General features: G+C 41.7%; 1 protein-coding gene across 6 annotated transcripts in view; it reads right to left on the reverse strand.

The window, feature by feature from the left end:
- Nucleotides 1-11,818: 11,818 nt before the first annotated feature.
- Nucleotides 11,819-27,899, reverse strand: part of akap13a (A-kinase anchoring protein 13a) — a 122,712-nt gene continuing 106,631 nt past the window's right edge. For 5 of the 6 annotated variants that reach the window (XM_086311527.1, XM_086311613.1, XM_086311788.1 and 2 more), the window contains 8 exons: nt 25,861-26,013; nt 23,135-23,208; nt 22,193-22,237; nt 20,199-20,249; nt 19,736-20,008; nt 18,053-18,232; nt 17,315-17,612; nt 11,819-14,670 (listed from right to left, as the gene is read on the reverse strand). In XM_086311527.1, coding sequence (XP_086167653.1) covers nt 14,618-14,670; nt 17,315-17,612; nt 18,053-18,232; nt 19,736-20,008; nt 20,199-20,249; nt 22,193-22,237; nt 23,135-23,208; nt 25,861-26,013 — 1,127 coding nt within the window. In that variant the 3' untranslated portion in view covers nt 11,819-14,617. The remainder of the gene's footprint in view (nt 14,671-17,314; nt 17,613-18,052; nt 18,233-19,735; nt 20,009-20,198; nt 20,250-22,192; nt 22,238-23,134; nt 23,209-25,860; nt 26,014-27,899) is intronic. The other variant, XM_086311700.1, reaches the window with a different exon arrangement.

Consider the following 27,899-nt stretch of genomic DNA (forward strand, 5'->3'; position numbering starts at 1 on the left):
ATTGAGATCTGGTGACTGGGGAGGTTATTTGAGTATCGTGAAATCAGTTTGAAATGACCTAAGTTTGTGATCGGGTGTATTGTCGTGCTGGAAAAAGAAGATGGGTACACTGTGGTCCTAAAGGGATGAACACGATGATCACTACTAACACTCCAGTAGACTGTGACATTTAAATGATGTTCAATTAGTGCTAAGGGACCCAAAATGTGCCAGGAAAATGTCCCCCACACCATTGATAGAAAGCAGGGTGGATGTTTGCTTTCATGTTACTCCAAACTGTGACCATCCATCCATCCATCCATCTTCATCCTCTTTATCCGAGACCGGGTCGCGGGGGCAGCAGCCTAAGCAAAGAGGCCCAGACCTCCCTCTCCCCAGCCACCTCCTCCAGCTTATCCGGGGGAACACCAAGGCGTTCCCAGCCGAGAGATATAATCTCTCCAGCGTGTCCTGGGTCTGCCCCGGGGCCTCCTCCCGGTGGGACATGCCTGGAACACCCCACCCAGGAGGCGCCCAAGGGGCATCCTTGTCAGATGCCCGAACCACCTCAGCTGGCTCCTTTCCTCCAGCTGGCACACCCTCACTACCTAAACGCGTAGTGAGGGTGTGCTGGGAACGTCTAGCAGAGGCCCCAGTCCGCGAGATCTTCAACGCACACCTCCGGCAGAGCTTCAACAGCATTCCGAGGGAGACTGGGGACATTGAGTCCGAATGGACCATGTTCAGCATCTCCATTGCCGAAGCTGCTGCATTGAGCTGCGGCCGCAAGGTGGTTGGTGCCTGCCGTGGTGGTAATCCCCGAACCAAATCGTGGACTCCAGAGGTGAAGGGAGCCACCAGGCTGAAGAAGGAGTCCTATTGGGCTTGGTTAGCCTGTGGGACTCCGAAGGCAGCCGACAGGTATCGACAGGCCAAGCGGAATGCGGCTCGGGCAGTGGCTGAAGCAAAAACTCGGGTGTGGGAGGAGTTCGGAGAGGCCATGGAAAAAGACTTTCAGACTGCCTCGAAGAGATTCTGGCAAACCGTCAGGTGTCTCAGGAGGGGAAAGCGGCGCTCTACCTGCACTGTGTATAGTGCTGGCGGAGCGCTGCTGACGTTGACTGAGAAAATTGTCAGGCGGTGAAAGGAATACTTCGAGGACCTCCTTAATCCCACTGACACGTCTTCCGAGGAGGAAGCAGAGTCTGGGGATGAGGGGAATGACCCGCCAATTTCCGGGGGCGAGGTCACTGAGGCAGTTAAACAACTCCTTTGGTGGCAGAGCCCCTGGTGTTGATGAGGTCCGCCCCGAGTTCCTGAAGGCTCTGGACGTTGTAGGGCTGTCCTGGTTGACACGCCTCTGCAATGTTGCGTGGAGATCAGGGGCAGTACCTGTGGACTGGCAGACCAAACTGTGACCCTGCCATCCAAATGTTTCAGCAGACCAGACAACATTTGTCCAATCACCTATTGTCCAACTTTGGTAAGATTGTGCAAATTGTAGGCTCAGTTTCCTGTTTTTAGCTTATAGGAGCATCAACAGGTATGGTCTTTGCTGCTGTAGCCCATCTGCTTTAAGGTTCAGTATGTTGTGCATTCAGAGATCCTCCTCCACTCCCTCTCCCCTCCCCTTCACCTCAGCTTGAAGCAGTCGGACATCAACAAGGTATCACTCAGAGAACTGCAGCTCACTGGATATTTTCTATTTTTTGGATCATTCACTGTGTACTCTAGAAATGTGTAGAAAAATCACAGCAGATCAGCAATTTCTGAAATTCTCAGAGCAATGCATGGTTGTTGGTGTCCGTCTGGCACCAACAACCATGCTTGTACCATGCAGGCTATTGTGCTAGTAAATGGTGATTGGTCTGTTAAGGATTTAGAACAGGTGATCCTACTTCATTGGCTCATCCATCCATCCATCCTGTTCAGGGTTGTGGAGGGACTGGAGCTTATATATTATATTTTTGGACTATACTTTATTTAGTCATTCTGATTAATCTCACGAGCATCCCTGTATGAAGTAGAAGGTTCCTAGATGAGATATAGTGCATCACTCAGAATTTATGTTTCAAAATATTTCTGCACCTTACGTTCACCACCCAATATTCAGATACAATTTCACCACTGCTGTACATCAATACTGCCTTGACAAAGGACATACAGCAGAACATAATGTATGCATTTATGTCTGGGTAAAAACAAAAACAGCAGCAAAAGGTTCATTTTCTGCCTCCGTCCAGACTTTCTTTGGCTGTTGCAGCCTGCGGGGAGTCGAGGTGACACAGGCAAACATGTTGATCACAGCTCAATAAGCAGCACCGAGGTCATCAAGAGCTTCTTTAAATGAGATGGGCTAACTGTTACCTCGGCAACAGGCTAGACCAATGCACAAACAGAGCATCCCCAGACAATATGAACGTGCACATGTCCGTATGCCGGCACATTTTCATGTGTCCATGTGTGGCTTTGAGACGCGTGTTTAGCAAAAGAGTGTTTGCTCAATGTCTAGAGGTGTGTGTGTGTGTGTGCCTGTGTGTGTGCATGTATGGGTGTCTGTGTGTGTTTTATTTTACCATTTTAGACCTCAGACTGCAGAATCATGGGTAGTTGTTTTGTCCTTTCTATTTTACAAAAAGGAGAAAATTGCTCTGCATTGCAGTCCATATAGTCCCAAGATCATTACTGATAATGGCAGCCTGTTTATAACAGTGAACATGTGATTTACTGAAGCAGAATGCCATGTGAAATCTTAAAAGTCATTAAAAAGATTTACAGGAGCTGACAGAGACGCTGAAGTCCTGTTTGGCTTACTATGACTAGTAAAAACTATAAGAGGCTCAGCCACCATTCATTGACAACACTGTTTTATAGAAAATCTGAACCATTATATTCACCACATTTGTTGTGTCGGTTAATTCAGTTCATTTTGATTCATAGAGCGATAATTCTCAACAACAGTTGCCCCAAGACATGTTATATTGCAAGAAAAATACACTAAAATTTAAGAGAGAAAATCTCAACGAGGTGGTAGCAAAGTGGGAAAGAAGAATTCTCTTATAAGAGAAAGACAGGAAGACATCTCTGGCAGAGCCAGGCACAGGGAGGGGCAACCATCTGCCACAACCAGTTCAAAAGAGAAGAGGGAAAAGGATGAGCGTAGAGAAAGTCAGAGATGGCATCTTTGGAAAAGGTCAACAGTACCAAAGCAAGTTTAAAATGGAGCAGGTACCCAAATCGACATATGGAAATATATAATTGAAGCCCTGCTCTGTTGAAGGTGTCCAATGATATGCAATATTTCAGTCTGCTGGTTCCTGCTCCATTTTAGTCCTGCTTGATCTCAGTGCTGTTTTTGATACTGTCAGCCTTGTTTTTGACATGTCTGCAGGGTGAAGGCGGCTAGTAGCAGAACTAGTTTTAAATTGATTTTCCTCTTCTTTGAGTGATTGAAACTTCTCTGTCAGAAAGGGAAATGGTTGCTGGGGCATCCCAAGGATCTATTTTAAGTCCTCTTCTTTTTTAACAGTACATGTTAGCCTTTGGCTCCGTCTTTCCGAACCACAATATTCAGAATTGCTGAATGGCGATGGTGGCGCTGACAAAAAGACAGGAGGTTGAGCTGGAGGTGGCAGAGTTGAAGATGTTATGATTATCAGTGGAAGTGACAGTAGCTATATTGAGCAAATATGGAGCTGCCAGGCAGAAGGAAAATAGGAAGACCACAGAGAAGATTCATGGATGTAGTAAGGGAGGACATGTGGAAGCTGGCGTGACAGAAGAGAATGCTCAACGTAGGGGGAGATGGAGTAATGCTGCAGGTTGAACATATCCGGTCGTTAAGTCTGACGTCACTAGCCGTGTCTGGGCCTAAACTCCGCTGCAGGTCCATATATCAAACGATCACTATGGCATTACTGAGAGTTGAAAAACTGTCTAAAGTCTTTCATCTTTAATAAAATGATCAGCGTTCTGCTCTACCAGGTGTAACAATTGAGTTTAACATCCAGGCATCCATGAAAACGGAGTTTATGACATTTAACGGAGTTAGAATTTAGCAGGGAGTTAGCTCGCTAGCTTCTATCTAAATACAATATAGCATGTCCTGACTGCGGGGTTTTGGAAACAAATTAAAACGTACAGCTCTGTTATCACTTCCAACATAAATGAAGACAGAAAACTAAACAGCAGTGACGTTTGTAGGGTTACTGAAGTTTGGCTAGCTGGTATATAATGATGTGCTACGTGACCGCTAGCGACACAGCTATGTTAGCATAATATAAGCGGTATATTAAGATTAGCGGTAATAAAAGCCGAGGGAGGTCAACAGTGATCACTGACTGTTTTAGGAGCTTTTTGAGTTTAAATAGAAGAAAATACAAAACATTAAACATGTTAACAACACAAAAGCCATATTAAACGCAGACTACTTTAGGCCCGGAAGTAGGATTCGTCACGTCATCACTTAACGACCGGATAGACATAAAAAAGATAACAGATATAGCACCTGGGTCTGAAAAGCAAAGCAAATTGGAAGTGCTGTAAAACTTGTACTTTTTAATGGCCAAACTGGGAGCCAACCCTCAGCTGAGGTCATGTTAAAGTGAATAGAACATGAAGTTAATTTTGTAAATTACGGTCATTATTAGAGTCAGAAAGAAGGATTATCCAGCGTCTGCTCCGCTTGAGTAAATGACAGTCAGTTGCACGTCTTTGTCACTTGCTCCCTGCATCCAGCTTTAAAACACCACGAGTGTAATGGCAAAAATACCCTCTTATTAGGTTTCATAATGGGACTTTACTGACCAAGAGGTAACATCACAGTGGCTCCATCCATCTTTCATACTGTCTAGGGTTGTCAGCAAATGAGCCAGCTAACAAAATGCATCCGCACAAAGAAAAACACTGCTCCTTCTAAGGGGTTTCTGGATGTGCTAATATTTCAGTGCCATCCTTGAAAGGGGTTGAACTGTAGCAAAACCCCATCTGCATGACTGATGGTGAATGGCAGTAATAGCTAAATGTTTATTTTCATTAGCCAGGTAAAAACCTTTGTCTTAGTCCTGTTTTCTCATGAATGAGAGCAAAAAACATGTAAACATAGTAATTGGGAACTTGGAAGGTCACAGCTGTGCACAAAGGATATTTGTATATATGTGGCCAACTCTGCTCTTCACAGAACTGCTGTGAGACTGGCTAAAAATGCCAGGATATCGCCTACTAAATCATTGCAGTGAATTAGATAAAGTTATTAACATAATGGTTTTCTAGTGTGAACAGCTTGTGAGCTTTACATTGTGCTATAGTGATGGTGCTTCTTGAAGTACACTGCCAGCTGGTTTTTGACTACAGTGTGGTCCTTAAGTGTGGTGGCAGCTTCCTGCACACTGTTTGAGCCTTCTAGCCATTGGAAAGTGTGTGTGTGTGTGTGTGTGTGTGTGTGTGTGTGTGTGTGTGTGTGTGTGTGTGTGTGTGTGTGTGTGTGTGTGTGTGCGTGCAGGGTCATTGAGGAGTAATAGGATTGCTCGGCCCCGCTCCTTCTCTGGACACCCTGGCAAAGACAGGCCTCCTAAATCATCCTCACATCTCTGAGCAAGATGGAGGACCTGGCATAGGCTCTCCCCGCCCTGTATCCCCGCTGCAGCCGTAACTACTCACCCCGCTGTGGTGCTGTGATTTTCCTGCAACCTGCAGGAAGACTGGAATAATATCTACTCAGCATTCTGTAAATATCCGCTGGGAGAAAGTACTCCTGTTCATCGCAGCTGTGCCACATTTAGTGTTTAGGGGCTCGGCTGCTCATCCTAAACTTCTGCTGTTTGTTATTGAACTTTTCATCCTATGACTCCTAAGAAGGATGCGACACGTTAGGTGAAGGAGCCTACTCAGCTGCTGTAATTTATTATTCATGTTCTGTACGCGCTTTCTCCTGTTCAGGGTCGTAAAGAGGCTGAAGCCATTTAAACCTGATGTCTGCATATGACAGCTTTTGCTGGTAAAAAGAAAAAGAAAAAAACGCTTTGAGACAATGAGGACTTGTTTCAAGGTACTTCTTTTAAATTCAAGACATTAAGGTAGTTCAGTCAAGTGGCACAGAAAGTCAAAGTTGCCCTTTTTTCTTCTTTCTTATGTGTTTAGTCCCAAATGGGAAGCAGTATTGGCCCAGAACATAAAAGCAGTGGTTGGGTCTTTATGTATTTTTGATGAAAACAAATGCAGAGGTCCGCAGACACCAAAGTGTCACCAAAGTTTTCTTTTAAAAAAAGAGCAGATTACAGATTATTGTAGTCCATCCTTACTAGACCAGATAAGACATGCAGCATAATGTGAGCATGACGAGTAAAAACCAATCAGGTCAAGTGAGATATCGTGTGAATGGCACAGATGGACAGCATGAAAATTTAATGCCTCTGGCCACGGCTGTCGCCAGCAGGGACAGTGTGCCACTCAGCCTCGCCCACAGTTTTCCCAGCAGTTACTTGCTTATTGTAACAAGAAAAAAAAATCCACAGCAGCCCCAGAAGGATTATCCACGTAGATCTCCATTTCAAAAGAGATGTTTGTAAAACTAATGTGACAGGAAGCTTCCAGCTGGAAATAAGGCCATTTTGACACACTGCCTGTTATTAATTTCAACCCATGAAAGTTCCTCCTCGACAGTGCCGATGTTATGGACGGGCTCTGGGGGCCCAGGACCATCCTAAAGGTCACTATGCCCCATCAGCTGAATTCTAATGATGTGTTTTTGGAACTGTAAGTAAAACTCTGTTGTATTTTTGGTAATGAGAGGTTAACCATCCACATTCCTGATAAGATTTTGCAGTAACAAACAAAGTTTATTACTGGTTAATGTAACTTGTTGCATCTGCAGCAAGATGGTGGCATGACCGAGCAGGACTTTGGAGCACATGGGGGGATGCAAGTAAAACTTTGCAAAGTACCCCTCATGTCTCTTTGGAACTAAAAGGAGGTGATTCATCAGCTTGTGAGGCTAGTTTTAAAACTAGCTGATCTCACTCGATTTCACTCCAAAATTGCTAAACAAATGGAAATGCGCTGAGGGTGTTCAGAATTTAAAGTCAGTGACCCAAACGTCCCAGTGTGTGGTGAGTTCATTAATCTACTTCTGCAGTCGGAGAAAATGTCTCTCCTGCTTTTTTACACTATACTTTACACTTTCTTAACATTTGTAACTGTGGCGAGATTTTCATTTTAGTGTGCTAAATATGTGCAGGCTCATGATGTGGCTTAAGGTAGGTTTTTATTCTTGAATTTGTCGTGTAGCCTGTAAAAGTTTCCCCTCTGATTTGTGGACACGGCTTGTGTGATTGCACGTAGGCGACAGTATGAATGCAGTTGTTAAATGGGATGCTAACTCACCCTTGGAATAAAACTGTCAACTGTTCCTTTATCACAACAAAATGCTAAACAGCATCCACCTTTAAATCACCTAGAAAGTGGCCACCGAGAAAGTGCTCTCAGCAATGAATAACTTGAAGCCTTAATAGAATTTAATTCAATTCCATTCAGTTTTATTTATACCGCATTCACAACAATAGTCACCTCAAGGCGCTTTACATTGTAAGGTAAGACCCTACAATAATACATAGAGAAAAACCCAACAATCATATGACCCCCTATGAGCAATCACTTTGGCGACAGTGGGAAGGAAAAACTCCCTTTTAACAGGAAGAAACCTCCGGCAGAACCAGGCTCAGAGAGGGGCGGGGCCATCTGATGTGACCATTTGGGGTGAGGGGAGTAAGACTAGATAAAAGACATACAAAAGAGCCAGAGATTAATAACAAGTAATGATTCAATCTAAACAGGATTCAAACACAAATATATTTTCAGTGCTTGATGATAGGTGATTAGGTTTTGGGACTTTTTTGTGTGTTTTTTTCCACATCCACAGGTTGATTATACAGTGCACAGATCAGCGTCTCCTAAATTTTGATGCTGAACCCGTCTGGATATTTTCTTAATGTGACTTGATTGGCCGATGCCTGTGCTGGCTTGAAATGTAACTTTTTAGTGCAAATAACCAGAAAAAAAGTCTTGCAGTGGATCCACAATTCAGTCCGGTAACATGTGACATCACTGCATGTAAAGTGAGTACGAAGAGCACTGACGGCTAATCCTGTCTAAGAGGAACGTCTGGAGCTTCTGGATTGGGTTAATTTGAAAATGTCAGAGATTACAGCACGTTTATTGCCCCGAATGGCTAAAATTGGTTCCTGCAGGTTTGTGGTTTTATATTGTGGTATTTCTCCTTTGACTCATGAAGGAAATATGAGTACGTCTTCCACTCCTGAAGATCTGCTGGTGATGGTCTTATTAGTGTTTCTGAGTTCTATTTTCTACTGACCAAAGGCCAAGTGAGTGGAACGAGCTGCAGAGAGATTATTTCTCAGTGAAAGTGAAGCCTTTTGCTGTAACACATCAGTCTATTGGAAAGTGGTGATGCTTCGATAAAGTTGGCCGTTCTAGTTCAGCTCAATTCAAAGCCGCTTTCAAACTATCAATTAGACAGATTTAGACAGTTATCATGTGACGGTAATTAGCTCAACAATGCCAAATTTATCTTATCAGCAGCAGATAATTAATAAATCTGAGAATGTACCATGAAGTTTATCGTTAGTCACTCAAGCCTCACAGAGTTATCAGCATGAGCAGCACGGCTGTTCTCCTCTTCTTCTAAGCTATGATGAAATTTTTAATTTGGAATATTTACATATTCATGCTTTTATTTCCCCTCTTTCCCTCTCTGCCTCCCAGCTTCCACTTTTCACTCGAGGCTGTGTGGTTTTCTGTCACTGCACGTCACAGGCAGACTTGCTGTTTGCTGCTCCAAACAGAGATAGGTGAACTTTTACAGGGGTTTGGACCAAGAAACAGAATTTGCACTGCACCTTATCAGGCTACCAACACGGCTGAGTCTTATCAGCTGGTATTTTGTCTCTGGAGCTTATATGTGGAATGAGCAAAATGGGGAAATATTTAGAAAGATCCCATGGTGATGAACTGGGCATAGCATACAAGATCCTACAGTTAAGGGGGGGAAAAGCCTCCGCAGTCGAGGTTTCCAGAGGCAAAACACCGCCGAGCATGGAGAGATTAAAGCAGCTGGCTCTTTATTTATCAGGAGAAACGAGTGCTGCCGTGTGCCACCACTGCTGTCAATCCATCAAGATCTCTGTCAGCATTTTCCTCTGGTGGTGTTCAAACTGCAGCACGACAACAGGAAACAGGAAATCAAAGCATTAGCACAATTTAGTGATAGCAATTTAATTGCCTCTGGAACAAAAATTGGATTAATGAGAATGATTTTTTTTTTCATTATTGTGATAAAGCTTCCAAAACAAAACAGACACAGTTGCTGCAGTCAGGACCAGAATACTGATCAGGATAAAGGGGAGAGAAAGAATCCCAGTTAAAAACTGTACTCATTACCAGCCTGGATTATGTACTGGGCAAAGTGGGCAAAAATCAAGGATGGTCAATTGGATTATAGTTTCATTAACCTGACAGTGTGGGTCTACATGGCAGACTACCCTGTTAATACACATGGTGGTATAAGTACATGTGTTAGTTCTAAAGTCTAATAGAGCTTTCTTATTGGTAGGCAGTGTCCAGATGTGAAACGCTCACACTTATTTATTACGAGATGACACAGCCTGAGGGTTGGAAATGTGCGAACAGCCACCTTCCTAATGGCAGCGGATCCAGTGAGTGTGCTCGGTCGTGCAGGTAGGCCAGAGGTCTTTAGCATGAAGCAAGACGGGGGGCTTAGCATAGTCACCTCAGGTTTGAATCCATGTTTTCAGTGTTATGAAGGTGGCTTAAAGATGAAGCTGTGATACCAATAAGTACCCTATCATACCATAAACATGCACGTTTGCAAGCTTCCCAAAATGATTTTCTGTATCCCTTACGTTGATATAATGTTGATGGTTTTTGCTTTTACAACATCGTTTAATGTAGTTTGATTTAGAACAGGGGTGTCAAACTCCAGTACTTGAGGGCCGGTGTCCTGAAACTTTTCCATGTGTCCCTGTGCCAACATACCCGCATAAAATTAGTAGCAAGAGTATAGAACTTGACTGCCTGCTGAAGTGGCAACCCCTAACCCTACTCACGTAAAATGTGTTTGGAAAAATTTTGTTCTAAAAGTACTTTTATTGCATCGTGTTCATTCACTTATGAGCTGCTGTAACATGAATCAAATTGTCAACTCAGTTCTACAGAGTCTTGCTAATGACTTACTAATTTTATTCAGGTGTGTTGCAACAGAGACTGGAGTTTGAGACAGCAGTGAGTCGAAACCTGAGCACTGTACTTTGAAACAACTTAATTTTTCAAACCTTTCTTCATCACACTTGGTACCCAAACTCAGGTGGGGGTGATGATATCGTCCCCCTGACCTGTCGTCCGGCTCCTTGCCGTAGCATGTGTCGTCAGTCTCTAGCTGTGAGATCAGTTATCAGTTATCAACAACAACAACAACAAGATCCCAGTTGTTGTTGTTGTTGTTTGTGAATGTTGGGTATCGAAAATTCCATTCCATATTCCAATTCCAGTAGGCTTGGTTAGCATGTGTCTAGCCTAGGACCCTTACTGGATACGAACTTGCGACTCCCACTCCGAAGGCGTGTATTACACTTAACAATATAATGTTCTGTTAAATCAAATTAATTTACTTTTGGAAATCCTGCTAAATAATGAAAGTGGTGCATTTTAAATTCTGTGAGTATCGTTCGTTGGTAAAATAATAATTAGAAAAAATGTTGAGGACAAATAATTCAGCAAATCTAATAAGTTATTGGGGCAGAAACTAATTTGAAAATCTTCCCCCTGAAGGCACAAAAACATACTGTTCTCTCAAGAACTGCAGTGATGTCTTTTTTCTTTTTCTTTTTACAAAAAGATGAGAACTTTCAGAAAGTTGGACTTTTTTTTTTTTAAACTACAAGTCTTCGTTCTGTATTAAGTCAAAAAGGGAGGACCTTGATATCGTCCTCTCAGACGCCCCACCATTCTGCTGTTCAAACCATCTGTTTCCATTGGGCTCGAACTGTAACATCAGCAGTCTTGTAAGTTCACTACAAGTCACGCTATGTGACACGCATAAACTTTTTTGTTTTCTTTTTCTTGCAGCCTCTTGTAGAATCTGCAGAATGAAGGCAAAGATGCACCACTGTTACTTCTCTGCATTCCCCATGGTTCGATCACAACAACAGCTGGAGGACAAATATACAAGCAAGTATCTGCTGCCAAAATTGAACTAGATTTTTCTTCTTTGCTACATCTAGTTTGATTTATTTATTTATTTTTTAAGTACAGAAACCAGGAGAAACAGTATACAAGATGGGTGTAGTCTCTGGGTCTCCTGGTTTCAAAAACACTTGTAATAGTAAAACAGAAAACCAGACCTCCTCACTCTTGTGACCTCTGTAACCAAGTTTCTGATGATTTTGTCCTCAATCAGTAGTTTCAGGTCATAGTGAATAAAAGATGAGATCATCTGTAAACGATGTCCATCGCTAGAGTGAGAAAGGAATCGTTATTCAGGGTGTACTCTGAATACCACCCTTTTAAACAGTAACTGTAACGGAATACAGTTACTCATATTTTGTCTTTTAAATACGTAATGCGGTACATGTATTCCGTTACTCCCCAACACTGGCTGTACATTACATTCCTATTGGTTGATTAGCAGACATCCTATTTTGTCACAATTCTTTCATGTTGGTTACAGTGTATACAAACTGAAGCTTGACCAAGACAGAACAAAAAAAGAATAGCTGTAAAAAAAAAGAACCCACAAATACTCAGGATGTCAATTGTGGTATTTTTTTATTATGAGAGAAATACACCTTTACATTGTTTATCACCTTGTTGGTGAGAATAAAACATAAATAAAACATTCTTACAAAATGCTTCAATAAATCACAAGTCAATTATTTTTTACAAGTAATTTGTATTATACATAAATCATATTTACACATTTGCCCTTTTTTTTCTTCTTTTTTTTTTACATTGCTGAGAACGAAACAACTGTGTACCAGTTGAATAGTACAAACATTTCCTTCCTTTCAAAGCAGAGGTATAAAAGCTCTCCTCTCTCCCGAGAAGACGCTGGGTTCTACTCTAGTGCATTTTATCATTAAGATTTAAGGCTACGCAGGGTTCACCTAATGGACACACTCGTCTCTCGGACAGGCTTATCATCATCACTGGTGAGGGAGTTCATTTTCCCGACTTGTGTCTGCTGATTGTCCCTTACAGAGGTCTGTGGTTCTGCCCAGTCGCTTCCTCCAACCTTTTTATTCCCCCCACATTAAAGCTGCTGCTGACTGGTTACACTGAATAACCAATTACAATCTCTGACAACTTATTTGTTTCTGCAGTCAATTACAAATGCCGTGGGGAAAAATGTCGCAGAGTGTGAGAGCCCACGCTCATCACATTATCTCTGACCTGCTGAGAAAAAAATACATCAATTTCTCACAGCAGGAGTCACAGGGGGAAAAAAACAAAACAAAAAACTAAACAGTTTCATACTTTCTGGTTGTTGCTGTTGTGTGAGGGAGGGAAATTATTTAGTTATAGGTGCAGTGCTCCCTAGTGGTCAAAACACACCTTAAAGCAACACCAAAAGTCTACCCCTCTCCGTTTCTTTGACAGGATTACACCAAAGCCATAAACAAAAGACATGAAGCAACTAATTGGCAGGCCGCATAAGCCTCTTACAAGACACACTATAATAAACCAGCCTGGATGTGAAGTCAAATCCTCAACACAAGACAGCGAGTTAACAAACAAGCACTTAAACGTGAGAAAAAGAGGCAGCAAGGAAGCAGTTCGGCAATGCTGCTCTGCCTTTCATGGGAAGAGGATCCTTTTTAAACGTCTCTTTGTCCTTCCTACCTGTCCCGCAGGTAGTCCTGCCCACAGCGTGAGCTTCGCAGGTCTTAAATATTAAGACGGGTCACCTTTGAAAAACTCCATAAAAGCTCACAGCCCCTTATTGAATCTACTTAAACACTTTAACCGTCTTTGGATCATTTTGCCCTTGATTAAAAAAAAAGAAATCATATTTCCTCGTATCTCACACCGATTAAAAATAAACGTGTTAACATTTTTAGGACAAAGTGCTCAAAACCACTGATGAGTGCTGACTAATCTGAAATGATCAGAGACTCACGAGCTACCTGCTGAGTCGGTTTAGTCACGAAACAACAACAGAACATATTTGTAGCTAATGTCCACTCTCATTCCCTCTAAGCGGTTGCTTTGTCCGTAAATTAACGGCCTCCGTTCCTACGACCAGCAGCTGTGTGCATCTGCAGAATCTATTATGGGAACTGAAAGGAGGCGAAAGAGAGAGTTGATCTCTTTAACACACAGAAACCATTAGTATGCTACCTGAAGAGTTACATGCAATTAAAAAAACGAAGGAAAGCCCTGCTTGTCGGCGTTCAGATAAAAGATGAGGGCTGCATAAAAGCCCATTGACAGGCAGATGAAACGACAATCGAGCCAATATCCATCCAAGACTCTAAAACACACTAAAGGATATGAATTGAGCCATTAGACAGAGAGAGATAACTCTCAATCCTTTCATTACTGAGCGTCTAAGAAAATACACATCTGAAGAGCTTCACTCCAAATTGGAGATAGCCATAATTCAAATAAATTAAAACCTCATTAAGGAACATGATTGATGGCATGAAGTCATCATTAAGGATTACACAAGTTAGCCAATTCCCTTTTGCTTGCAAACTTGGGACAGACTCGGCGGATCTAATCGCATCTGCTTTTTGAACACTCGACGCGAACGCCGGGCTATGATTCACTGCGACTGAAGCACTGAAACGGCTTTGGACTCTCTCTGATTAAGAAATGTTGCTAGGACCCGTAAGTTCCCCCCCCCCGTGGGTTCAGTCATCAATTAGCTGTCAATTGATATGATTAGGTGTGAGGAGTTTCCAGTGCCACAGGGAGCTCGCTGACATTCACAGTGGCATTTGGATTTGTCTGTGTCTTTGAACGTGTGGTTAAAGTCGCATGGAAAAGGCCCTGCTTCTGTAAATTAACATCACAGCCTGCTGGTGCGGGGCTCTAGGAAAAAAGGCAGCCGTAACACACGAGCCCCTGACAGACTTGGAAGAGCCTGAAAGGCAATTCGCTGTGAAACGCTTTCAGTGTGATACTGAGCTGTCACAGATGTCTGATTTTTCAAAATGAAGAAATTCGAACCATTTATTTGGAAAAGGAAAAGATGAATTTTGGACATAGAATAACGAAAAAGTGCAGAGCCAGTCCATCCTTCCCACTTTAGCTACTGAACTGAATCCTAAACGCACACCACAGCAGAGCCTAATATATCCTAATTCCCAACAAACTAAAAGCTGTGGTATTTGATTTTAAAATGTATCTTCTTCCATGTAATGTTAAACAGCTCTATGTTATGACATGGAAAATTAACTAAAAGCCTTTTCAAGGTGATTCAAAAAGCCTGTGTGCGCAGGTGAATGTGTTACTACTTGGCAGCACATTCCACCGTCAGAGTGGTTTGATGGGTTCATGGTAATGATGATGAGGAGGAGGAGGAGGAGGAGGAGAGCCACTTGTCTCAGCAGAAAAAAATCTCTCCATCCAGAGGCGGCTCTGGAAGGGGCTGGGAGTCTGTGAAGAGGAGAACAGGAGTCAGCATCACCCCGAAAACACAGGATTTTGATTTCTGATCAGTTGCCGGTGACGTTTCACCTTATACACATCAGGATTTTGCAACCCACAAATATTCTCTAAATGCCAAAACGAGAACTAAATGCTTCCAAAATGCAACTCATGGCTGAAATTTAGTAACAGCAACATATTTGCAGAAACTCCCAGCTTGTTTTTCTTCAAGGACAATAGGCTTGTCCTCCATTTTCCATTGCTGGAGGCCAAAAGAGAAACCACAGTCTACGAGAGAATCTGAGTTATAAGGCTTTTGTAACATAGTGTCACCAAATTTTGCACAGAAATTGAAATATGAGTTCCAAATAATTCAGAGTTGCCCGTATCACTGCTGCAAGAACACTTGTCTGAATAGTGTCCACACTGCATGAACCCGGGAGGTCAGAGTTCCTGCAACACAGGGTGTGCCTGTGTGCCTCAGGGTGAGTACTGTCCAGCACCAGCAGCCTTTACATTTACAGTGATTAGCCCAGAAGCAGCAACTGGCAAATTTGTGTTGGAACTGAACACAGAGAAAAAGACCAAGAATAAAGTCCAGGCTTTATTAAGCCTTTATGCCTCTAAGCTGTTATGGAAGTAACACAAGTGAAAATGTTCAAAATTCTATAGCATTTCCTCTAATCTTTCTGAGCCATCCAGGAAATTATAGTGGGGAAAATGCAAGAGAAAATGGTGACGCTGAAATGGAATTACACCCAAAGAAGATCTGAAATGGTTTAGTGGACACCCTTTTTGTCACTGATGTTTATTTGCTGCTAATTTAAACATAAACAATTCATTACTCAAGGGTGGTGGTTGTCATCAATGACACCGTAGCTTCTGTTTAAGCTCTTAGTAACACGTACTGAAAACTGTTACTGGTGGAGTTGTATAATGAAGCTGGCCAGTATGGGTTAACTGCATAGTCTAAATTCAACACTATAGTATCTCTTTTTGAACTCTGCTGCCATTAAGAGACCCACAACACACAGCAAACACACTGCTGCAGTCACAGCTGGGTAGGATATTAGCATTCCCCTTTGGGCACTTTAATGCAAACACAAAATAAACTCCTAAAGATATGTTGTTACCAACAGGGAGTCCCAACTGTGTGGCCTTATGCTGGCTCACTGCTCATTTCAGAACCATCAGTTCACATCTACATGTAGTTCATGTGTTTTATAACAAGTGTAGTTCTTCTGTGTCAGACATAAGCTCACTTCTAACAGTGTTCAAGATCCCCCTAAAAATGTAGGACAGTTGAATAATTTACTTTTGTGACTAATTGAATATTGTAACAAATTTAAGCTCCATGTGAGACCTCGTGACAGCCTGAGCAGATCTGAGCATGTGACCAAAATTACACGTCTGCTTCTCACTGAGCTCACAGTTTTTTCAAGTCTGCTTTAAAACAAGATTGGCTTCAGATCATTCTGATCAATTTCATTGTGACAGAACATATCAGGCCAACAGCTGACACAGAAAGTGGTTTAATATGGTGCAATATAGTGTTTACATGCAGGGATGCACAATGTATTTCTAATCACTGATCAGCTCTCTAAAGGTGGATTTTCTTTTTAAGTGTTATTTATTCATTAAGCATTTGCATTTTAAAAAATTCAGAAAGAAGCTGTTCAGATCAGAAGCAGACATTTCTACAAAGAGCAGAAGCATACGTCACCGCATATGTACATCAACATTGTGGACTTGTGCAGGAAAAATGCTCAAATTTTCTTTAATTGGATTAGGAAACGGAATATTTCTCCACTCTGAATCCAATGCAAATGTAACTAATTCTGGACCCGTTTCTTTCTGGCTGAGGTATTTATATGGAGCCTTTTTATTCTGTTTGTACTTCTAATGCAGATAGACTAGAAACACCATCATGCATGTAAACTGGGCAGTAGGAAAACAGGAAACTCCCTGTTCATGTTCTTCCAATAGGGGAAAACAAAAGATAAAATCTAGTCTTCGTGTTTGTAATGTATATTCCAACGTTAGCCAGGTGCATATATCAACTCAAGCGGCTCTCTCCTAAAATATCTTCTTTTTAGTTTACATTTTCATTCTGTTTCCTGAGGCAGTGTCATCAAACTGAGCTGTCGTGGTGGGATAGTAACACAAAGATTGAATTTTGCACCAAAAAAAAAGGTAAAACTTTGAAACATTCTCCTTTCATACGTCTAACTCCGACTTGGCTTCAGATTAGATACTTAAGAGCATACATTTAAACAGAATAAACAGTTTGGATTTTGTCTCCAATCATTTCCGTGGTGGTTTCTCTGAAGTGCTGCAGTTTAGCAGAAAAAAATTATTATTTTTTCTACATTAGTCATAAAGAACACTAACCTTTTTGGCTGGTTGTGACAGATGATGCACTGTGGCAGGAAACAAAAAAACTACCTTGAAACTTTGCACTAAGCTGTAGACCTGACATATCCTTCCTTCTTCTTCCATTATCCATCCATCCACATGTCTACCAATAATGTCTCCTTTTCAATAATAACTAAACACAGTGCATCCTTGACAAAAAGCACTCCACTCCAACCTGCTGACTCACTGTGAAACACTGAACAATTCGACTCGATCCAGCCAGTTTATCATCTTATACCTGCTGACTGTGCGCTCCCCCCTTTGGCCTTTTTCTTCTTCTTCTCCTTCTCCTTCCCATCTTTGCCCTTGTTCTTGGCAAGCTGCAGGAGGCTCTTTGAGATCTGGTTGTTGCCTTCGCTGCCCTTGAGGTTCGTGGAGGATGAGGTAAAGGGATTGAGGCCTTTCCCTTTGGGCTTGGACCGCTGGGGCTGCAGCCTCGGCAGAGAGGAGGAAGAGGAGGAGGAGAACTCCAGCGGGTCCAGCTCCAGAGACTGGGAGCTGCCAGCGAACTCATCAGACGTTGTAGAGGGAGTCCTCTGGAAAGGAAGGAACAAGAGGCGCTTAGGAAGATGAACAGCTGCGGTCTACATCTGTATGTGAATATGCATGAAAGGCTTTTTGCTAAATGATGAGCACGACTGTTTCTAGAAGAGCTCAGTTTTGGAAAATGATCATATTTAGATTTTTTGGAGAAACATAACAGTGCTGTTTGGTTTGCGTTGCAGCGACGCTCGCCAGTTAAAATGTGGCCAAGAGCTTTTTTAAATCCACTTTTAAGAGGACCCAAGTTCAAGCCTCTGCTGTAAGCATCCATAAACATCAACCAGGCTGGAGTGTCATTGAGTGCAAAAAATGAATCCCTCCAGGCTCACACCGTGTTCCCCTGCAGCTGAGGGGCGACAGAAGAGGCGGTTTCCCTGCAGGGATCAGCAGATCGTGTTATCATTATTATGATTTTCAGAGTGTCCCTGCTCACCTCAGCTAGACGCAGGTCCTCCATCTTGTTGAGGTGCCGCTGCATAGCCTCCCTGTCCCTCTCCAGCTTCCTCTGGGCATCTCTCAGTCTCTCCAGGTCCTTCTGGTACTCCTCCTTCTTGTTCTGCAGCTCCTGCTTCTCCTCCTCCAGGTCCTTCTGCCGCTTCAGGATTTCCTCCTCCTGCAGCGGTTGATACAAGTGTAGATTGATTTATTGAACTGACAGACACGTGAGGCGTCACATCGTATGTTTTCAGCTCCTTTCCTTTAGTGGAAACCTGCAATAACTGAGCCTGAATGAATAAAAGCTAATGACTGCCTGATTTAATATTGTGATCACATTCAGTGTCTCAACCTCTCCTTAATGCACGTTTCCCCATCAGGAAAAAATAAGCTGGAAAAAAAAAAACTGAAGTCTAGACTTTACCAATGCTGACTGAATAATTTATTGTCTCCTCATATATTAAATCAACTTCATAACTCCACAGGTGCTGCTGCCTGCTGTGCATTATGAAGCTGATCACAACTGCATTTAACTTGTTGATTTTAAACGACATTAAGTTGATTGTGGGCTAAGTATTCAAACTTTGGGGACACACTGCAGGGAATCACACGCGCTGGTGATAATGAGTGTGAAATTCATTTAAACAAACAATGACCCACTCGACAGATGCAAGGATATACTGCTCATATCATCCAAGGTGCAGTCACTACCAGTAAACAAACCATAGACTGCTGCTCTTGTTGCTGTTTACACCTGCAGCATATGATCAGCGTACCACCCTGAACTTTAATCCCTAACCCCATCAAAATAAAATTTCTCCAAAGTCAAAGCAATCAGAAAATACTAACATTGTTATTGCAAGTATCACGATTCAGGTGTGTTTTTTCAAAATGTACGATTAGACGTAACCCTGTGGTGGGTTAGAACTCGAGGGTTAATCCAGAAGTTGTGGCTTTTTAAAAGAACGCTAATCATCTCCATGTCTGCTCGAATAGTTCGGGTTTCTTGTACTGTTGTAATGCTCAAACTCTTAAACATTAGTTTCTTTGCAGATCTGGATGACTAAGTGATCACTATTTTGTAATCATTCTGCCATTTGGCAGTAATTTAATATGGAAAACAATGAGAATAAATTGCACAATTGAGCACTCATGTGTCTCATTCACCCACTTTTTTCTACATCTTAAGTTAACATTCAGACAGATGATGAACGTGTCAAATATCCTTGCCCAAGGATGCTTTGGCACACAGACTGGAGCAGCCAGAAATCAAACCACCAACCTACTAGATGGTTTACTTTACCTCCTGAGCCACAGCTGCCCTAATTCACAAACAGAGAGAATGTTTACTACATGTTGTTCAGCCTTTAGTTAGTGCGACGTTTCAGCCAGCCGTGGAGGTGAATCTACTACCACGCCTTTGCAGCCTTGTCAGATGAAATTTGACCCTGCAACTTTTCTTTCAGCGTTTCAAGCTTGTCAGTGAAAGCTATATTTGAAGGCAGTGTACCATCTCTTTAAAGCACCACAGAAGACTTTAATGCCCTGCACAAGTACGCATTGTAATTTATGAGGTGAAACATTGCAGCATGAAACCATCCTGGGGGGTTACTGTCAGAATTATAGCTGCCCTGAAACTATTAATAATAAACAGGGCTAGTGGAAGATGATGCATAGTTACCTGTGCGTGCACCTGTGCCTCCCTCTCAGCGAGCTGCTTTTCCCTGAGCTCCCACTCCTTCTCTCTTCTCCTCTTCTCCTCAGCATGAGCTGCCTGTTGTCTCTGCAGGGATGCCAACTCCTGCCGCTGCTTCTCCAGGCTGCGCTGCTTCTCCTGTTCGATCAGCGAGCTGGGCCGGGAGGACGGTCGTGATAACGATGTGCAAGAGGACGAGCGCTCACTCAGGGCCTGCCGCTGGTCCTCTATGAAACTGTCCTGCTGGACTACCACTGCCTGTGTTAGACAGAGCCACAGAGATTAGGTTAGACATACCCATCCTGTGGATTGTGGGGTATTCTGCACTGGCTCTGTGTGGATGGAGGTCTTTTTTCTGTTCTTTTCATTGGAAAGCTTCACAGACTTGCATCATGTCAGTTCTGATCTGGAGCGCTGGATGTATTGTCCTGCTTAGAAACCATCATACCTGCAGAGTGCTTAGCAGAAGATGCAGGTTGGAGACACTGTGGAGGACCTGCTGTTGAAAAAGAGAGAGCAGTGAGTATAACCTCAAACCTCCGGCTGTGTTCTTGTTATCCAGGAGAAAAATCCACTTCGGCTGCAAGGACAAAGCTCTTTGATGTTGCCTTACTTACTGCTCCACTTGACATGCTAAAACTCACCATTATTGGTAGCGGTGTTTTATACAATATCAATTTATAACAATATGCTGATTTAACTTTACAGAGATCTGACCTTTCCTGTGCTCAGATATTAGCACAGTAACCTTGTATTTGTCATCCGTGTTTACAAGGACTCAAAACTGATCCAAACCACGTTACTGCGAACTAAACAAAACAGCTTTCATAAAGTGACACGTCTGGAGGAAATGTTGTGGTGTCACACAGAATATTTTAATATAATAATAAAAAACTGATTTTTACTAAACTTAAAGTTGTTTATAGCTCCACAAACCAAGTATTGCTTTAAAAATCACACTTTGCAGCTACGATAATAAAACCACTGACAGATGAAGTTACAAACGTTGATCTTCTTTGAATCGTTAAGTCTTGCATTATTGTAAATGCTACTTTAATTCACTGACCTACACATCATGACTGACTAAGCACACACATATTATCAAAAGCACACAAACTACCAGGAAAATGTTCCCTGCTTCACTGCAAAAAAATGTTCAGGAATAGCTCAACGAATATGACAAGGAGCCAAAGGCATCAATACACCAGAATAGGACCCATATCTGCAGACAGAGGCATGTACAAAGGGAGGCCATGGAAAGCCTCCTTAACTCGTTTCCCCCTTGGACTTATTCTAACCCTTGTTTTTCTTTGCTAAAGACTGGCTATTCTGACTAAGGAGTAATTTTACTTTTTAAATAAAATACTTTTAGGAAGAAAAATTGAAGAAATAAAATAATTAGAACTACTTTGGGCATATTTTTATGGTTAATGTTTTATTATACTTAAATAAGTTTATGACTTATTCAAATAAAAGGTTCTAAATACCCATTTTGCCATTTTGCAAAACAGCTCAGGGCTGGATATCAGCTTAAAAATTATTCACAGTGATTTTTGCACAGATTTCCGACACTGTATCTCTTCCTGATCAAATGTTCTGATTTCCTGTTGTTCCTACAGTTGAAAATGCTCCCAAAGCTGCAAAAGTCATGTAGCCTAAGCTCTGCACCATTTATGGTTTGATATCGCGTGCAGCGTTAGCAACATGAAACGCAAACAACTTCACCGACCCACTAACATGGTTTTAGACTTTTAGTCTTGTATTAACTGCTTATTGCTCTTTGATGCTGCAAAAATATCATATTTATTAGTTAAGCCTTATTTCTTCCTGTTATTTTACAGCGCTACGCTGCATGAGCTGCTTCTGATTATTGTGCATTTTAATAACAATTTTCACTTAAAACTCTTCCTACTTTTATTAAATGACAGCTTACTTTGCTTGGCACATGCTCACTTTCACTTTGAACTATTTTGTTATTTATTACTTAGCAGAGCTTTTTACAGAAACAGCAGTAAATCCCTAAATGTGGGCAGCAGGGTCGTTTAGATTAAGTAAAAACAATTTCAAATTTGAATTTCTAAAAAAAAATTTATATGTTGTTATTGATGGAGTATAAAAGTGTTTGATAGGTGGCAAAAGGAAAGCTGTTAGCGGCAAATCAACCTCAACAAGTGAATAATAATAATTAAACGAGTCGATCAAAACCAAAAGGAGGAAACAGTCCATCACAGTTCTGAGTCATGATCAGTGCTGTGGTTAAAGGTTTGTGGAAGACTTTCAGATTTCAAACTGGGCCGACGCATTCTGGCTGAACTTGAGCTTTACTGCTGTTTGAGACAACACGCTGATTAATGCCGGTAACAATGCCGTTGACACAGGGTTTTGGCAGTTTCTATGTAAACAGCGACTTGAACTGAATTAGACACAGGAAGTCAGTGTTACCTCACTGTTCCTCTTCAGCAGCTGCAGCAGGTTGGCGTTTCCTCCCTGCACACAAACATTAAGACACACTGAGCAAGCTAAAACACAATAATATACTCGCATGCAAACATCTGCTCTTGTGTACAGTGCTCTTGTGGGCCTGTATACTGTATATATCACGGAGCGAATGTGATTAAAGTTGCACATGTGGGTGTGCTGTGAAGTCTAATTGTATCTGGCTATGATTATGTATGACGGATTTAGTGTCGTGCCGCTTTATTTTAAATGGGGACGAGACGAACGGTTCTAAAAAGGTATTTTCAGTTTACAAAAGAACGGCACAGACCAACGTGAATACAATAGAAGATGGAAGGCTGGAATTAACTCTGCATTGTATTTTTTAATGATGACTCGGACTTCTGAACACCGTCCTTTTACTGCTGAACTCTCTTTGAACTTTGGCACCATGCCTGGGGTGAAATGTTAAGAAAAATTAAATGCTTCTCTTCTGTTTTCAGAGAGCAGCATTTACAAGGAATGGCCTGGTGAATAGCTGGCTCCTTTTTCTTTATTAAACAGCACATTACGTTTACTGTAGCCTGTCTCTGCTAAAAGATTCAAGACACAATAATGTGCAGTCCAGCTGCTGGTATATGCAGTATAAATGACTACAAAGGCTGGCATCCAGTGCAGAGCTACAATAGCAGCACCCAAAGGCACTCCATTCATTTCCATCATCTATTGAATCCTACACAACTGATGGTCGCCATTAGCAACGGGACCTGGGAGGAAGAGTCAAGAGGCTAATTCATTGGAGGGAGAGAAGCAGTTAAATTCATCTTAATGGTATTGTTAGTGTTGGAGGACAAATGCACCCCCACACATGCCCTCAGGTTCTCTGTGACGTGTAGGGGCACATTGGCTTCAGAGTCAAGGAGAATAACTGGCTGCTGGGATGCAGACCTTCTTTAAAACGCTGTCGGACTCAGTCCTGCGCAGGTCTCCCGCCATATCCTCACTCTCATCTCTGTCTCCACCTGATATAAAGAGAAACCACAGGAAAAAAAGATGTGATCAAGAAGAGTGCTGCAAGACAAAAGGAGAACTCTAAGAGCTAGAATATGAAAAAAGACAAATGTGACTGGAATTCAACCAAAACAACAGGCTATGTCCTCAAAAAAAAAAAAAAAAACCAAACAAACCCAACAACAGTAAGCTGCTCTGCTCAGTCAAAGTCAAATGCTGGGGGAAAAACCAAACCAAAAACAGCTAGGGTGAACAGGAAAGGAAAGCACTGCAGATCACAAGTTCACCACAAAGAAAGAAAACACACAGAAAAAGATCCGAAACACTGCAGTGGTCAGATGTCATGTCAATGAACAGTTTAAGTTCTTTGAAGTATCAGTGAGAGCACAGATTTATATGAAGCATGCCAGGTAATCCACATATTTTTGACATTGCCTCCTGGTGACAGCAGCTACAGACTACCAGCACCAAATCATGCCAGGACCTTTAGCTTCTCCACAGCTGTGGCACATCTGCAGGCTGCTTTGCAACCCCCACCACCACCCCAGATCCTCTTTTAATGCTAAAACTTCATCGGTGACAATGTCTGTCATTAATGGCTGTTCTGTTATGGCAGCTCATGTTGCCTTTCCTTCCACATATGTGCACACGGAAGAGCGGGAACGTCCCAGAACAGAGCCAAACCGCCAAATCTAAACTACTGCAGATGGAAATAACAACCTCTTGATTACAATGGCCCAGCCTGAATTATGGTTACTTATCAGAATGTGGGTGATTAAATGCAAACTCTTTCTTCTTGGTGAAAAGTTTTGGTGGCGAATATGAGCACAAATATGTAACTGAAAAGCAAAATTCGTGTTTTATGAAGCAGGATGGAGACTTAGTGAGTAACTACAGGTTGGAAAAATCAACCTCTTCAGATCCATTTTTACCAATTTTGTAGTTTTGCTGGGTTGTTTTTCCCACATTTGTCATTTAACACCACCAGGGCTGCAGCTGAAAAACAATGGCATCTAAATGACACATGGATTTCATTAAATAAATACACTGCAATTATAGTCAAATCTCCACATCTTAATGACAGAGCTGTGATGCTGAAAGTCTATTAACTTATGCAGTCTGCATTTTGACCAATTTTCCTTCCGGCTTCTAATCAGGCCCCAGAAGAGGAACAAAATTAGCTAAATGAACACCGCAGCTTTAGCTTTTATCAAAGGAAAAAAGCCGTGTGTAGATTTGTAACTTAAACAGAGTTGGTAGACGTGGTGTACAAATTAAGAATTTGTTTGGTGTTCATACTGAAATAATGTGAGGTGATGTAATGATTAATATTAATATCAACCGAGACCTCAAGCTGATCAACCCCGCCCTGCAAGGAAACACTTTTTCTCTGCACCCTGTCGTTTCCGACAAGGTTAATAAAAGTCCTTCGTTTACCATTAGAGAGAGATCCTGTGCAATTTTGTGTGATAGTGAAATTCTATGATTTTAAAAAACAGAAATGACACTTAAAATTGGGGGACTCGTAGATATAATTCATGCTTTTGACACAGAGTCGACTTCCTTGGCGGCCATCATTTCTTTGGATGTATGGAAAATGAGAAATTCTCACTACATTTCAGTGAAAAGCAAAGTCTGACAGATCAGTGCAGCAGAGCAGGCCATTCAGATATGCAACCTCTCAAACAGTCTGCAGGAGAGCTTTTGTAAACCCCCCCTCCCCCACCACCAAAAAAAATCCAAAGTATTACAGGTTTTATATTGTCAACAAGTGACTCCTGTGAAGGTTACAGCCGGGTTTGCTATGTCAATAAAATAAGTGGCTCTCACATGCAGAAACTCGGGAAGGAATCAAAAGATTTTCTGCTGACCTACATTCATGTTGTGTTTATGTTGAATCTGACATCTCATCTGATTTATTATTTATTATGAATTATGTTCTGCCTTTTTCTTTTACATTCTTTTAGTTTCACTGGTATTCTTTTATTTACATTTTCTTCCTTCTCCACCTACAGAGACTTGTGTAAAGTCTACATTTACTTTAAAATATAATTAACAGTCAACACATTTATCTATCTGTTATATTCCCTTACATTAGTCTCTATATTTCATTATGTTTGCTTATTTAAATAAATCAAGGCTGCAATAGTGTTTAAGAGACATCCCCCTCAGACAAAAATATCATTGTTTAGCTGTAGTTTTCCAGGTATGCTAGCGATGTAGAGATCTGGACCTCTTAGAGCTCTTGTGGTTCAATGGATTCGACACTATCAGCTTGCAAGCCACCAGTTCAGAGATATCGCCCCAGGCCACCTTTCCCTCAGGAAGCTCCAGCTCTGCTGTCCAAGCCTCCGTCTGAAATGTTTTATCTAACTGCTCTGAACAGGGGAATTGTGGGGAGAGGTGGGTATGACCACCAAAACCCCGTTTCAAGATGAAAAATGAAATATTCCACTTTTAAAAACTGTGCTTTGGCTTTCAGCAGTGTTGTTACACATTTGCAGTCCAGTCACCAAGTCGGTGCAGTTATCTTGACAAGCAGGTGGGGGTTCAGCATGTTTCCCTGCACTGGATTGCACAATGTTTAAAAAAAAGAAGAAGAAGAAGAAAATAAAACGTAAAGGGAAAAAGACACCAACAAATGTTCAGAGCAGCACACTTACTCTTACTGCTGTGCATCTGGTGACTGTCGAAGCCTCCGAAGGTCTCAGCCCTGCGGGGCAAACACACCGGCCCCGCACCACCACCTCCTCCCTCCTGGACGCTGGCCATGGCCCCGCCCAGGCTGCCATTCACCAGTGTCTGTAACGTCTCCACTGTCACGGACACACACAGAAGGAAACATCAGCGTGCAGGTCAGTAAGTGAATTATCCAGCTAACTGTGTTACAGTTCAGCTCTGCAGCCATATATCCTGGCAGGCTGCTACCGGCTCCTGTTGCTAAGCAACTATTGACAACCTATTAGCGCCACAGAGCCTCTTCACTAAAAGTTTAAACATCTTCGCAATTTGAAATGTATAGAAACTCTGAAAAGATGTGTGCATTGCTATCAGCATACAGTGTACTGATGCAACACTGTGACCTTTCCTGTCTGGCAGATTCTCAGTAAAACACAATAACCTGAGGAGGAGAAATCACATTACTGCTGCCAATTCACATATCAAATAAGGACAATTACTGCTCCAGGCTTTACAAGGACGAGGTGAAAAAGACATTGTGCTGTAGAGTAGGTAAACTTTTACTGCTAGTTTGAAAAGTTATAATCATTACAGGAGTTTTCCTTCATTCATCCAACCGCCATTAGAGCTGCAGCCTGTTTTTCTTTGAACTGTCACAAACTTACCAAACCTGTAAACTTTAAAACCAGCTCCAGATTTTTGTGGAACACTCTTTGCCTGCAGCGGGACTAAATAATAATAAGGAGCTGTTTCCTTACGCAAGTCACACTCTGACCACCGAAGCTCCTTGGCTCCTTCACAGACAAGAACACACACCAACAACAGGTTCAGCTTTTCTCTTCATTTTGTCATATTCAAGTCATATTCAACTACATTTTAAGAACGGTAAGGATTTCCCAGCATACATAATCAAAATTAATGTTTCACTTCATTATTACTCAAAGCTTGATGTCACTGTGCTACAAGAGGACATCAATGGGCCGTAAAAAGTCCAAAATTGTCTTAAATCCACATTTACTGGTAAAAATCCTTAAAACAGATCAAACTCTCTTAAATTATTTTGGCTTCCAATTCTTAGAACACAATGACACTATTCATGTAACCTCTCTACAGTTCAGACAATGCAGTTGCACTGCTGTTAAGGCCACGGTGGCTTAATTTAGGCCCCACAGCCTGCTGAGTTTGCAGTTCACTGTTAGGAATGCTGAAGATGATGAAGGAGAGGGCCTTCCAACCAGCACGCTCATTAGTCTACGGAAATGGAAAGATAGGAAGCGGATAATCCTAGAAATTTTATTTGTGTTGCGGTCTTACCTGATTTCAACTAATAGATATCAGACATCAGATGGATATGTCCATGAGAATTTTGGTCATTAATTATATCTAAAATGTTATTTAAAAGTTCTTTAAATAAACACTGTGATTGATTATTGGTTATGCAATCATTTGCTTCCATTTTTGACTGTAGGAAGGAGCTAAAACTCTCCTGATCTTGATCTTTTTTGCATTTACAGCTTTCACGCTAATGCTTATTAGAATAACAAACTCCAACCCACTGATCTCTCAAAGGGTACACATGGAAAAAAAACGTTATTAAACTTTCTCCAATTTATTCTTTTCAATTATTTAAAATCAGAATCAGAATCAGAATACTTTATTGATCCCTGGGGGAAATTAAAAAGCAAACTGTCTAATATTCAAACGGCAATTCCCCATTAAAGTAATGCAAATACAGTTTCAAGCACTTAATCCAAAATCCAAGCACTTTTCAAACCTTGAAAACATCATCTTAAAATTCACGAGTTTGCAGCACCTGCAAAATCCCTGCATGTTGTTGTTAGACTGCATCATGTAAAATCCAAAGTAAACCCATACACTTGAAATAAAGCAGTGCAAATGATAAGTAAAGTGAAAGCTATACATACATATATTTCAATACCTTTAACACAGGATACAGTAATTGCTCTGAGCTCACCTCTCCGCTTTCTTCTAACACATTTGATGAACAACACTGCCAAAGCAC

This window comes from Aulonocara sp. 'chitande type north' Nkhata Bay, linkage group LG1 (genome assembly GCF_057382095.1).
Source record: "Aulonocara sp. 'chitande type north' Nkhata Bay isolate Kocher_YH1m ecotype deep benthic linkage group LG1, A_spYH_male_GT1.1, whole genome shotgun sequence".
NCBI classification, from domain to species: Eukaryota; Metazoa; Chordata; class Actinopteri; order Cichliformes; family Cichlidae; genus Aulonocara; species Aulonocara sp. 'chitande type north' Nkhata Bay.